Source organism: Furipterus horrens, unplaced genomic scaffold, assembly GCF_987537825.1.
Source record: "Furipterus horrens unplaced genomic scaffold, mFurHor1.1.pri manual_scaffold_2, whole genome shotgun sequence".
Classification (NCBI taxonomy): domain Eukaryota; kingdom Metazoa; phylum Chordata; class Mammalia; order Chiroptera; family Furipteridae; genus Furipterus; species Furipterus horrens.
Window position 1 is genome coordinate 121,801,939 of NW_028327172.1, and position 13,863 is coordinate 121,815,801.

General features: G+C 33.1%; 1 protein-coding gene across 3 annotated transcripts in view; it reads right to left on the reverse strand.

Annotated features, from left to right (window-relative positions):
- Positions 1-508: 508 nt before the first annotated feature.
- INTS12 (integrator complex subunit 12) overlaps positions 509-13,863 on the reverse strand; it is a 32,045-nt gene continuing 18,690 nt past the window's right edge. For all 3 annotated transcript variants that reach the window (XM_090266370.1, XM_090266371.1, XM_090266372.1), the window contains exons 4-7: positions 10,516-10,703; positions 8,530-8,689; positions 4,002-4,148; positions 509-1,203 (exon numbers count right to left, since the gene is read on the reverse strand). In XM_090266370.1, coding sequence (XP_090122496.1) covers positions 619-1,203; positions 4,002-4,148; positions 8,530-8,689; positions 10,516-10,703 — 1,080 coding nt within the window. In that variant the 3' untranslated portion in view covers positions 509-618. The remainder of the gene's footprint in view (positions 1,204-4,001; positions 4,149-8,529; positions 8,690-10,515; positions 10,704-13,863) is intronic.

The following is a 13,863-nucleotide window of genomic DNA, read 5'->3' on the forward strand; positions in this document are numbered from 1 at the left end:
TAACCAACTGATGTTTCTCCCCTCATTTCTCCCTCCCTTCCCTTCTTTCCAAAAATTAAAAAAAAAATCTTAAAATGGGACAGTAGATCACAATCTATTGAAAAGGATAAATAATTCACATGAGGTGATAAAAAAGTAAAGTTATAACACAGGGTAACAGAAATCAATAATAAAAAAATAACTTTGAAAAAGGAGAGGTGAAATATTTGGGGGGAATCAATTGAAATGAGGCTTGGACTGACACTGATTATGAAGAATATTGGGGAGAAAAGTAGAAAACTGTTCAATTTTGGGGGCTTTGTTAGAAGATGAACAAACTACTGATTTTCTTCTTCTTCTGTTTTAATTCACGTATGCTACCAATCTTCTGGGATTCTGGAATTAGCCATCATAATCGTTTTCACATACTATGGAAATTGTTAAAATAAAACTGTTAAATAGATTTAAAATAACAAAGATTTCCAAGTTTTTCTAAATAAAATTCAGCATTTAAAGATATGAAATAATAGAAATTTCATTATGAAGATTTTTATTAAATTATAGCATATTACAATTTATGTCCTAATAATAAGATTTTAATCTATAGGGTAATGTGACATTAAAACCTACTTGGCCACATTACTTCTTGAGTTTCTTTTGGGCAGCTTTCTTCTTGACCATCTGTAATCGCTTCATGGCATTGAGCTGTGATTCTTGTGAAGTTGGACCCTTAAGGGACGCTGAGGAAGAGCTGCTTGATTCTGAAGTGGCTTTGCTGGTGGTACTTCCGCTAGGCCCTGCTGTCCCACTATTTCCATTTCCACTTAGTTGGCTGCTGCTTCCTGGAACTAAACTACTTGGACTAGGAAGACCTACTTTGCTAACATTGTCACAACTAACTGAGCGACTAAGGCCAGTTTTGCCCAAAGTCAGAGGTGGAGGTGGTTTCAACGGTACAGTGGGTGAAGTGTTGTTACCGGAACCTAATTTAGAACCTATTCCGCCTTTGGATGATGTTGCCAGACCAGGCAAACCCACAGGCTTCTGGTTAGCTGATGAGGTAGTAGGTTTCCCACTGTTGTTCTGGGTTGTTGAACTCAATTTTGCTGTTGATGGACCAGCAGAAGTAGTTTTGGCTGCAAAAGCTGCCCATGCAGTTAGGCCACTAGTTACTGAAGAGGAAACACTGGTACTAGACGAATTTCCTGAAATAACCGGGGATGACTAAAAAATTAAAAACAAGATACATATTGTGTCAAAGCCAAATATAATTAATACCAAAAATAACATTCTGAAATATATAACAAGTTTAATTGCTGGACTTTTTATACAAAAGTAATGACTTGGGAAATTTAAATCACACCACCAAAATTAAATTCTTATAAAACTGATCTGAAAAAAAAAAAAACACCCAACAAAACTTACCCATAGCTAATGGGCTCTACCATTTCCAAGCAGAAATTTGGGGATGCCATATATATATGGAATTGCTTTTTGAGAAGTGCTTTTAGATTCAGTTATAAGCATATCAGAAAATCAGATTCAATGTTTTAACTTGTTTTCACCCAAAAAGGTATTATCTAGCTTAGTAAAAACATCTAATTCTTTAGACTTTGCTCCAAATGACTTATGGATAATTTCAAAAATAGAATTCAATCTTGCAAATAGTTACTGCACTGTAAAATGTATATGGATATGCAGTGTTAACTACTTGGAATCATACAACTTTGATGATACATTAAAAAGGTCACATGACCTTATATTCACTATTTGCCCATGTTTCTACTGGAACTATCACATAAGGTACCCCTGCTTCTGCGTAAAGGATTTTATCAACTGCTTCTTAAGTCGTACAATGACATTTTGGGAAGGTCTGACTCACTCCTCGATGTATTCGTAAAGGTTAACACTTCAATTTTTCTAATTAACTTCCTTGGCCAGTCAAAAGCTAATGGTGATAACAATGTCACTATATAAATAAATACAGCTCTTACCACAAGTACAATAATTTTTCACCTTTACATTTGGGTGGTTTAAATTAATCATGAATTGAACTTCTCACTGACACTCTTTCTACCTTCATCTTCTTAAGAAGATTCACAAAGTGTTCATTCACATATAGGTAAAAAGAAAAGCATTACAAATACTGTCTTACTTAACAATATGGTATTTACAATGTCTAAAGTATATCCAGTTTTCATGAAGTAGCCTGCAATACTGTCTGCATACAAACATTTTTAACCAATGTAAAAAGGAATCAAAATAGAATGCTCTGAGATCTTTACTTTTTAAAGGAGGAATCTAGATTTTTGTTCACATATTCTGAAAATGATAGGGTTTTTTACAATAATATCATAAATAATTATCTCATAAGTTTATCCAGAGAAGATAAACTATGTAAGTTATAAATTTCTAGAGAAATGAATACAGGCAATGAGAAAAAGTTAGTCAAGGAAGCAAAAGGACACAGGTATAGTAAACTTTTAATTTTCAGTCTGAAAGATCTCCTTATTTTCCCTCTTCTTTCTGTTAAAACATAAAATGGTCTGCCATATGGCTAAATGATCTTTCAGCAGATTTCACAAAAAAAAACCCATCTGAAGTAATTGAAAAGACCAACACTTATAAAGTACAAACGAGAAAGCAGATTCTGTGTGTATAGCATTTTATTTTAATGGCTTGCTGTTACCAGTATTGCTTTCCATCCGAATAACAGATGGCTTACAATACTATGAGGACTCTCATGTAAAATAACACAAACAATGGATACCAAATAATCCCTTACCTCTTCAGTGTATAAATTTCTCAACTGTTTTTAACTATAAATATTTTCTTGCCCATTTTCCTAGTTAGAAAGCCATTTGCTCTTTATATGAGAACAATTTTTTCACAGTAAAAATTTATCCACTTTTAACATAAACACACCAAATTCTCTTAAGTAAACATGACAGCCAAGGCCTTAAATGATCTGCCATAAAATGATGTCATATTGTACTTCCTAAAAATAAACTTAAGTAGTAACAGGTTAGCTTTAAAATCCACCTAAACCTGACTTGGAAAATGAATACTGCAATTCTAATTACTTTCAATAAATTATTCTTACTTCTCTTCCAAATCACCAAGTTTCTATGTTACAAATCAGTAATATATATCCCTTGGATATTAACTCTCCCCTAGTAAATTAAATCTTAAGAATGATCTACAAATAAAATAATTAGTATCTTTTTCAGAGTATTGTACATTCAGATTCTTTATCATCACCCCAAGGTTCTTGATCTTTGTTACTTATAGTTACTGAGAATTATATAGTCAACTTTAGCACTTTCTGGTGTCAACCTTTGAAAATTTGGAGTTGTTTTTTTCTTTTATCTGTAGTACTCTGCTTAAAGTTAGAATGTGTAACTGAGGAAAAGCATTTGTTCTGTTATAAAATTAGATTAGAAAAATATTTTCTCCTGTGATATCAAAATGCCAGAATATTAAAAATAATGTAGTGTGAATCCAAGGATGCAAACCTAGGGATAGAAAGGTGACAGTCTCACTAAATAACCTGGCCCCTAAGTATAGAGATAGATACCATGAAAGTTCACGATAATCAAAGAAAAAAAATTAGACGAAAGAAGAAAGTTTCTTCAATAGCCAACAAGTAGGGATAAAAAAGCTGTGGGGTCAATCAGCACAAGTAATATGAGGAGGAAAAGTGTTGCCACTAAAGGCAGAAGTATTTAGGCTCTAAGTCAAATTCCTGACTGAGGTAAGCGTCTGACTACATAGAAATGGTAAAGAATGTCAATTTGGAATGCTCATGGACAGTTCCTAATTGTGATGAAAGGAGAAATAGCACAGAGATTAAATAAATATATGTTCCCTTTCTACCTAAGGTTAATAGGAATGCAATCTTAATTTCTAACACACAGCCAATTAGTATATAAAGTTCCTCATTAATTAGTATTGTTTAGTCAAGTAAATTAAAATAAAAATGAAATCTTAGATAATCTTAAATAAAAATAAATGTACTATACCTTGACTTCTGTTCTCTTAAATGCTAGAAAAGTTGTCTCTTGTTTGAGTTTAGTCTCAGGTTTTTTAACCAACGGATCTTTGACAGCAGGAGCTACAGAAACAACTGTGGGGGCTGGTTTCTGCTGTGGTTTCTGAGTTTTTTGAGCCTGTAAAAATCAGTGAAGATGAAATTAGCTACAAAATCTTAGTTAAATGCACAACAAAGGACAATTAAAAAATCTATCACAGTACTCCACATTTAGTTGAAATATAACTAAAAGTGATCACACTAAAAGTATAGACTCAGAGGAATTATTTTTTATCACCATATTAATGCTTTTATACATTTTATTAGTCTCTAAACAGTAAATATAAGAAAAGCTTTAGAAATGTAAATTAGGGTGGATTAAATACCAATTTTAACAAGACAAATTAAGCTGTTTGTTTTTTTCTTTTAAACAGGAAAAATCACAAACTATTTGTAACCAACACAAAGTACATTTATTTCTTATTATGGTTGGGCAGACTTACTAGTTTTCTTCTTGGGGTTCAGGCAAAAGTCTCTGAGTAATCGAGAGTGAGTTAAAAGGCAGTTTAGATCAATTATATGGTTTTAAATACAGACTGGGGAGAAAAAACCTATTAGTGATAAGTGGTGAAGCTTTGTAAGCTGTTTCTACACTGTAGAACTAGGCACATTGGATTCTTAGAGAAAGTTCACAAATACAAATTTCTATTTTACCAAAGAGGAATGTGCATTAATTGTTCCTTTACAAGTACATTCAGTTTTATTTTGACCAATAATTAATTTCTCCTATTTTATAACTAGGTACTTTACCACCTGTTTCAAATGTGAGTTATGCGGATGAACTACAATTATGTAAGAATTACACATAGTGTCTGGAATATGTTGAGTGCTGACAATAAAAGTTCCTATTTATTCATCATAATTATTTACAAAGGATAAGGAATCTGGAAGAACCCATCCATACTGAATGGCAAACGTGCTCCCAGCCATTCCATTGTCTTTAACAATCCTAATAAGGTCAGATAGGGAATTTTAATAATTTGTTCCCATTTCTGGAGGTTTGACTATAGATTGTTTTATTCTTGTTTGGACCTTCTTGTGGAATCTTCTTTTGCTATGGTTTGCTGTATTAAAATTTTGGTACTTACATTTCAATTCATTCCCATTTTTATATTACATACTTTCCACATCTAAGTGCACCTACTTTCAAACATCATCACCCTGGCTGGTGTGGCTCAGTGAATTGAGTGCCAGCCTGTGAACCAAAAGGTTTCCAGTTCGATTCCCAGTCAGGGCACATGCCTAGGTTGCAGTCAAGGTCCCCAGTTGGGGGTGTGCTAGAGGCAACCAATCCATGTATTTCTCGCACATCAATATTTTTCTTCCTTTCTCCCTCCCTTCCCCTCTCTCTAAAATAAACAAATAAATACTTAAAAAAAAAATCATTGATGAAGTAACATTCAGATTAAGAATATTATTAAGTGTGGTAAAACATCTCTTACCAGCAGAAAAGGAAGGCCATTTTATTCTCTATTGCCAAACCATGTTATGAGAATGCAGCCCTCAGAGTAAATAAAAAATACATGGTTCTATAACCATGGCTTTCCGTTTTACACTTCTCTGCACCCACATCTACTATTCCAGAGGTTGGGCTCTAAAGACTAACCTAACATGCATGGTTTAGCAGATGAAGATTCATTACAATGAAGCCCAGAAAGGACCTCTGCCTAGGACAGCATGTTTAGATCTTCTGTTTTCTCCATTTCACCCAGCCACCTAGAAGGTAAGAAATACCCAGAAGTCTTTGCCTTTTGTTAGTAATACTGGTTTACGGAATTTGGATATTATCACTGACTCAGTGTTGCTCAACAAAGGCACTACAATTTTTCATAGGGGGACTGCCTCACACACTGAAGAATGTAATATGATTCTCCACTCAGGGCAGTAACCGGCAATAAAGCAGCAATCACCAAAACCACATATTTCTAAATGCTGCTGAGGAGGTGTGTGTTATTACCTTAGATTGGGAACCAACACAGTAAGTCATATGAGTCTTATACCTAATACTGAGGCAAAACCCATTTCCTGGTAGAGAAAATTATAGAACTGAAGAAAGACCTTTGCCCCCGACACACACGATCACAACATTCCTGTCTAGGACTTCCTATAATAATGTGTGCTATAGAACCTGCCCTAATTGGAGAAATTAGTGCAAGGAGAAAGAGGATATAAGATGCTATTTATAGTGTATATGAGATACCTTGGAACAATAACCAATGCACATATGACCTCATTGAAAGCAATTATAATGACTGGATTTAGCATCCCCACTGTTTCCAAATTTCCCTCTCTCACAAACCCTGTGTTTACTGGATCCAGATATTCAAGCTCATTCCAGATCATGTCTTTTGCCTTTTCTGCAGGCCCACTCTTGGTGTATTCTAATCACGTTCTAATATTAGTCATGGCTCTCCATTTAGTACCTTGACTCTACAGAGACTATACTTATACTTCTTCCTTTATATATATCTTAAATTGAGAACAACAGAATGTAAGATGGTCCTGAGCTCTGCTCTGGTGCTATGCCAATGAATAAGACATGATCTTATTGATAAATAAATTAGACATTTAATTTGCAAAGATGATGAAGAATAAAGGTATACCAGATGAGAAGAATCTGAGAAGCAGAACATGTAGGAACACGAAAATTCACCAAATATTTAGGGAACAATACATTTAGTCTGTCACAGCCAGAATGTATGGGCTATATGGTGAAGTGGTAGGAAAGAGGATACAAAACTGGACGAGTCAAAGAGAGGAGGTCCATATGTCCTCCCCAATGAATATAATCTCATTCTATGAGTAATTGAAAGCCACAGGGTGTATTTTTTCAGATAAAGATAGATAAATATTTTAGAAACATAATTCTAAGTGTTCTCATTGTAGTGAGTAAAGTGGATGGATTGAAGGGAAGCAAGGAGACCTCTTAAGAGGCTAAAGTAATAGACAAGAAAGAGTTTTGTGGAATTGGGTAACAAGAGCAAAATGAACAGATATGAGAAATAAGTAGAATTAAAAATTTTGTAAACAACAAGATATGGAATTAAGATATAAATGATAATGTTTTTTAGTTGAGGCAATTGAGGGGAAAATTGAGTGGAGAAGAAAACAATTTTAATTTTACTTTACTATTAAAGTAACTGAACTACATCTGATCAGCTGCCAAAATTCACTTCAGAAAGAGGGTTAGAACAATAAATATAGATTTGGTGTAAAATAAGTCATAAAAAATGAGGTGGGGGACTTAGAAGAGAACAGTGCTTACTTCATTAAGAGACATTGAAATAAAAGTGATAAAACTTTAAGAATATACTAAAGGAAGATTACTGTCACAAATTAGTTATTTTGACTATTACCAATTCTTAATGACTCCATCTGTCAATGCCCTGGACTGCACTATATTGAACAGCCATGATCACTTTGCTTGAGGTCCTGAAGGGTTATTTTAAATAATAAACTAAATAAAAATCATGCTGAGCAGAAAAAAATTGTACCTTGTCACAGAAATTTCCTATTAAAAAGAAAAAGTATACCTGTTACTGAAAATTTACTACTTTTATAGAAATAAATACAACCATTTCTTATTTCTGATTTAACTGATTAAAAATGAAAACAGATGTCCTGATTTTTCACTCTTAACTAAGTACTTCTGACTTTAAAAAGATATATTTGGTCAGAAAAATTTATGTGAAATTCATTTAATTAACAGACTTGAGAACTCTTATATTACAAAAGAGTCCCTAAGCTAAGGCAGAAGACAAGGAACGGGGAAATTAAGTAAGTCACCAAAGTAAATAACAATTCGATTTCTTTAAAAGGAAAATGATGAAGCTCATTTATCTACTTTTTAAATGAATAAAAGAAAACTATCCAATATAACAAATGAAATCATGTTTCAGTCTGATATTAAAGGCAGTTATGTTAGTGAGCAGTACACAAAGCAAGTACATTGGGAACACAGGGTAAATGGTCACTCGAAGACAATGAGAAGGAAAGAGTAATAGGGAAACGCAGACGCAAAGACAGAGATGCACATACAAACACTGCCCTTGTACACAACTCTAAATTTGGTGGTTTGCACTCACTCGGAAATAGACATTTTCAATATTTCCCTACCAGACTCATCAAAAACTGGGGCTTTGTATCTCCACCACTCCCCATAGTGCATTACAGTATTTTTAAATGTTTTAGAAACACAATGAAATACTAGTAAAAAAGATTCATATTTTATGGGCCTTCAATCCTGTTTATCTATTATATATTAGATAAACAAACTAAAAACTAAACAGAGAAAAATGCATATTACATGGTCTGGTCTTTAAACATAGATATATAAATCAACCATATACGCTATATTCACATACATTTAAATAATCAGCTTATATGATTTATTTTTTTTCAATATCATAATAGTTCAAATTTTTATTTTGAAAAGCCTTATCAACAAAAGTGATTCCTACCATTCTCTTCATTTGTCTGGTACATCGGGCACAATACCACACAAGGCGAGGGTCAGTCACCTCCTTGTCTGTCACCTGGGGCTTATGGCAATCTTGGTGGTAGAGATTATGGCACTCTTGACATTCAACTAATTGATTACCAGATACCACCGTCATTTGCCTAAGAAAATAAAACATTAAACATTGCACTTATTTGAATGCATGCAACAATTTAAAGCCATTTTAGGATTGTTCTGGGAAAGTTTGATATGATTAAAAACTCCAGAAAAAAGAGCAAAATAAAAAGCCCCAAGATGTAGGCTATATAAACATTTCATTTCTTTGAAAGGTTATACTCAACTACTAATAAATATATAAGGTGACTTAGTAACTAAATTTGGCAATATTCTCCTTGTCTTTCTCTTGTAAAATTTTTATTTCTCCCAGAAGGTAAGTAGACTTTGGCTAGTTCTTTAACAGACTCATAATATCTTTGCATCTCTATTAAATACCTTTATGTTTGTTACTTACCTGTTGTTTTATCTTCCTCATTAATATATGAGTCGCCTAAAGGTGGGAACTGGACCTAACACAGAATGCCTAGCACATTACTGTGCAAAAGGTGATCAATAAATAAATGTTTTATGATAGCAATAAGTGTATCAAAAAAGTATAAATTCTAATAGCACAAAAAGCAACCATCACAGCCTTAGACTATCATAATAAATTTTTTGATGGAGGGTTACAGTACTAGTTCTCATCTCATTATTACTTCACCATTTATTTTTTAATTTAAAAATAATAACATTCATGGTAGATAAAGGCTGAAATATATATATGTGATAACAATGAAGCTCTAAAAAATGATCCCATTCAGAAGTGCATATAATAATGTGGTCAGGTCTAAAGTTCATAAACGTTGCCCTGACCGGTGTGGTTCAGTTGGCTGGGTGTCCTTCTGCAAAACAAAAGGTTGTTGGTTCGATTCGCGGTCAGGGCACATGTGTGGGTTGCAGATTTGGTCCCCAGGCAGGGTGCATATAATAGGCAACCAATTGATGTTTCCTTTTTCTTTCCCTCTCTTTCTCCCTCTCTTACCCCTCTATCTGAAAATAAATAAAATCTTTCTAAAAATTCCAATTATCACTTAAAAAAAGAGTTCAAAAAAGTTTATAGTTACTCAGTCTCAGTATTCTAAAACTTAACATTTTCATGAAGAAAACCATAACAAAGGTGTCAATCTTCTCTGTTGTGCTAGGTAGTGAAAGCCATTAACAATTAAAAATACAGCCATTGCATCAAAAAGTTTAAAATCTAGTCATTCTGATTTTTTTTAAAACCTAACTAAATTTATTGGGGTAACCTTGGTAATAATATGTAAGTTTCAGTTGTACAACCCAGAAATCTTTCTTCTGAGTATCTACCAGAAAAATTTGAAAACACTTATCCTTAAAGATATATGTGCTGCTACAGATAACCATAATTTATCTATGTTTTTATATTTATGTATCCATGTTATAACACAACACTCAGAATAACCTACATGACCCATTTATTTCATTCCATTATCCTTAGGAAAATATTTACGTTTTATGAAATCATATATAACAGTTTACTTTATACGTACCATCAACCATTCACAAGATAGAAAAAGCAACACAGACTTCCTAAAAAATAATGATGAAAATAACTGAGTCTGATAAAACAGACTCTTTGTCACTAAAGAGTAGAGCAATAATCGCTTTCTCTCTACAATCCAAGAATACAGAAAATATTACTATAACATAACAGATTAAAGAGGCCACAATTAGGAAAATAAAATGTTGAATAATTTTCAAGAAGTTAAATTGCTATATGAGCAGTTCATAGGGAATAATAGAATGATCTCTTATCCATCTACAAATAATAAAAACAAAATAAAAAACAATAATTGGTCTGACTTGTTTTTGTTTAGTTGTTTGCTCTTTAAAAAAAAAACAAAAGAATTCCTGGCAAGGTATAACTCACCTACAAACAACACAGGCCAATCCCATCTCCATGGCAAAATCATCAGCACTGGTCTCGTCAAAACTGGAAAGGTCAGTCATAGCTAAATCCTTGCTGGTTTGCACGGTAATAGGAGAGGACCGTGTTTCTGGTTTCTCCAATCTAGGTTTCTTTGGAATATCAACTCCTTCAGCGGTATCTGATTTCATCTGTAAAAAGTAACCAGTCAGAAAGTAACATGTTATAATAAACTTTAAATAACTAAGATATAGATAAGATGGACAGTGCTCAATAATCAAGACCACTTGACAGATATTTTCACAAAGTTAGGGACAGACATACACACCAAAGATATGCACATTTATAACAAATTCATAATCAGTATGTTAAAAGAAACCAGCAAGGTAGAAATAAATAAATCAGAACAGTTTAGTATGTATCTGTATTTCTCTTTGTACTCCTTTAGCCATTAAAGAATCTGGAAGTTCAATGAATTTACTTACACTGACCTTTTCCCTGCTGTCATATGTTTTAAATTGAAAAGCCATAGGATTAATAAGGCTATTTTTACTTTAAATATTTTAAATTATGACCTACTAAACATAAACAAAATGGAAGATAAAAATCATATGATCATATATAATAGATGCAGAAAAAGCATCTGACAAAATGCAGCACCCACTTATGATAAAAACTCTTGGCAAAGTGAAAATAGAGGGAACATGTCTCAACATAATAAAGGCCATATATAGCAAGCCCACAGCTAATATCAACAGGGAAACACTAAAAGCATTTTGCTTAAGATCAGGAACAAGACAGGGATGTCTACTTTCACTACTCTTACTAAACATAGTAATGAAATTCCCAGCCATAGCGATCAGTCAAGAAGAAATAAAAGGCATCCAAATTAGAAAAGAAGAAGTAAAACTCATTATTTGCAGATGACATGGTACTATAAATAGAGAACCCTAAATATTTCACCAAAACCCCACAAGAACTCATAAATAAATTCAGTGAAGTAGCAGGATACAAAATAAATATCCAGATATTGGTTGCATTTTTATACACCATAATGAACTATCAGAAAGGAAAAGTAAGAAAACAATCCCGTTTGCAATTGCATTAAAAAAAAAACAAACCTAGGAATAAATTTAACCAAGGATTTAAAGACTTGTACTCAAAAAATTATAAGACACTGAAGAAAGAAACTAAAGAAGATACAAATAAATGGAATCATATACCATATTCATGGATGGGAAGAGTGATCACTCTTAAAAAATGTCCATATTACCCAAAGCCATCTATAGATTCAATACAGTCCCTATCAAAACATCAATGGTTTATTTCACAGAACTAGAACATATAGTCCAAAAATTTATGTGGAACTACAAAAAGATTCTGAACAGCCTCAGCAATCTTGAGAACAATGAATGAAACTGAAGGTTTCACAATAGCTGATATCAAACTATACAGCAAGGCCATAGTAATCAAAACAGCATGGTACTGGCATAAAAACAGACATAGATAAATGGAACAGAATAGGGAGCCTAGTAATAAACCCATTCCTACACGGTCAATTAATATTTGACAAAGGAAGCAAGAACATGAACTAGACAGATACATGCAAAAAATTTAAATTAGACCACCTTCTTACATCTTATACAAGAATAAACTCAAAATGGATTAAAAACTTATGTAAGATCATAACCATAAGAGTCCTAGAAGAAAATACAGGCAAAAAAATTTCAGACATTTCTATCAGTAATTATTTTCCTAATATATCTCTTTGGGCAAGGGAAACAAGAAAAATAAACAAATGGGATTATACCAAACTAAAAAGTTTTTGCACAGCAAAGGAAACCATTAATGAAATGAGAAGACAACCCACTGAATAGGACAACATATTCACCAATGGGAAATCTGATAAAGAGTAAAATGGGCAAAGAACATGAATAGATGCTTTTACAGAGAGAATACAGAGATGGCCAAAGATATGTGAAAAAGTGGTGTCAGTAATTATCAAAGTAATGCAAATTAAAACAATAATGAGTATCACCTCACACCAGTCAGAATGGCTATTAGTAAATCAACAAACAGCAAGTGCTGGAGAGGATGTGAAGAAACGGGAACCCTACTGCACTGCTGGTGGGAATGCAGACTGGTGCAGCCACTGTGGAAAACAATATGGAAGTTTCCCCCCAAAGCAAAAAATGGAACTGCCTTATGACCCAGCAATTCCATTTCTGGGTATATATCTGAGGAAATCCAAAACACTAATTTGAAGAATATATGCACCACTATGTTCACTGCAGTGTTATTTACAACAGCCAAAATATGGAAACAACTCAAGTGCCCACCAATGGACGAGTGGATAAAAAAAGCTATGATACATATATACAATGGAATATCACTCAGACATAAAAATGGTATGCCATTTGCAACAGCATGGATGGACCCAGAGGGTATAATCCCAAGTGAAATAAGTCAGTCACAAATAACATATCATTTCATTTATATGTGGAATCTAACAAATAAAACAGAAACAGATTCATAAATACAGAGAACAAATACAGCTGCCAGAGGGAGAGGTGTTGGTGGCTGAGTGACAAAGGAGAAGGGACTGAGAAGTACAGTTTGGTAGTTATAAAAAGTTATGGGGATGTAAAATACAGCATAGGAAATCTAGTCGATAATATTGTAATAACTATGTATGGCGCCAGGTGGGTACTGGAAATATTAGGGGGAACACTCTGTAAAGTTTATAATTGTCTAACCAATACGACGTACACCTGAAAGTAACATAAACAATACTGAATATAAACTGTAATGAAAAAAATAAAAAATACAAATAAAATAAAATATATAGAAAAGAAGTAAATAATAAGCTATCTACCAGTTATCTGGACTTAATAAAATGCCATTTACTTCAAAGCAAATTCCCTCTCATATTTAAGATATAAATGTTATAGATATACCTGTCAGATTGGCAAAAATTTAAATAGTCTGGAATTTGGGATTCTTATACTTTATTAGTGAGAGTGTAAATTTAGTATTGTACATCCACTTCGGATAGTAATTTGCCTAGTAAAGTTGAAGATGTACCTGTCCTATTGCTTCCTTTTATACAGGTATACATCCTACTGAAGCTATCACCATGTGTGCAGAGATAAGTATAGAACAGCTTATTGAAGCTTCACTATAATAGAGAAAAAGGAAAAATAAGCTAATTGCTCACGAGTTGGGGAATGGATAAACTGGTTTATTTATGAAATGGAGATTATATGGTAGCTGAAATATCCAGATCTACATGTGTCAACACAGGCAAACTTCACACACATATATATACAAATACATACATACAATATGGCA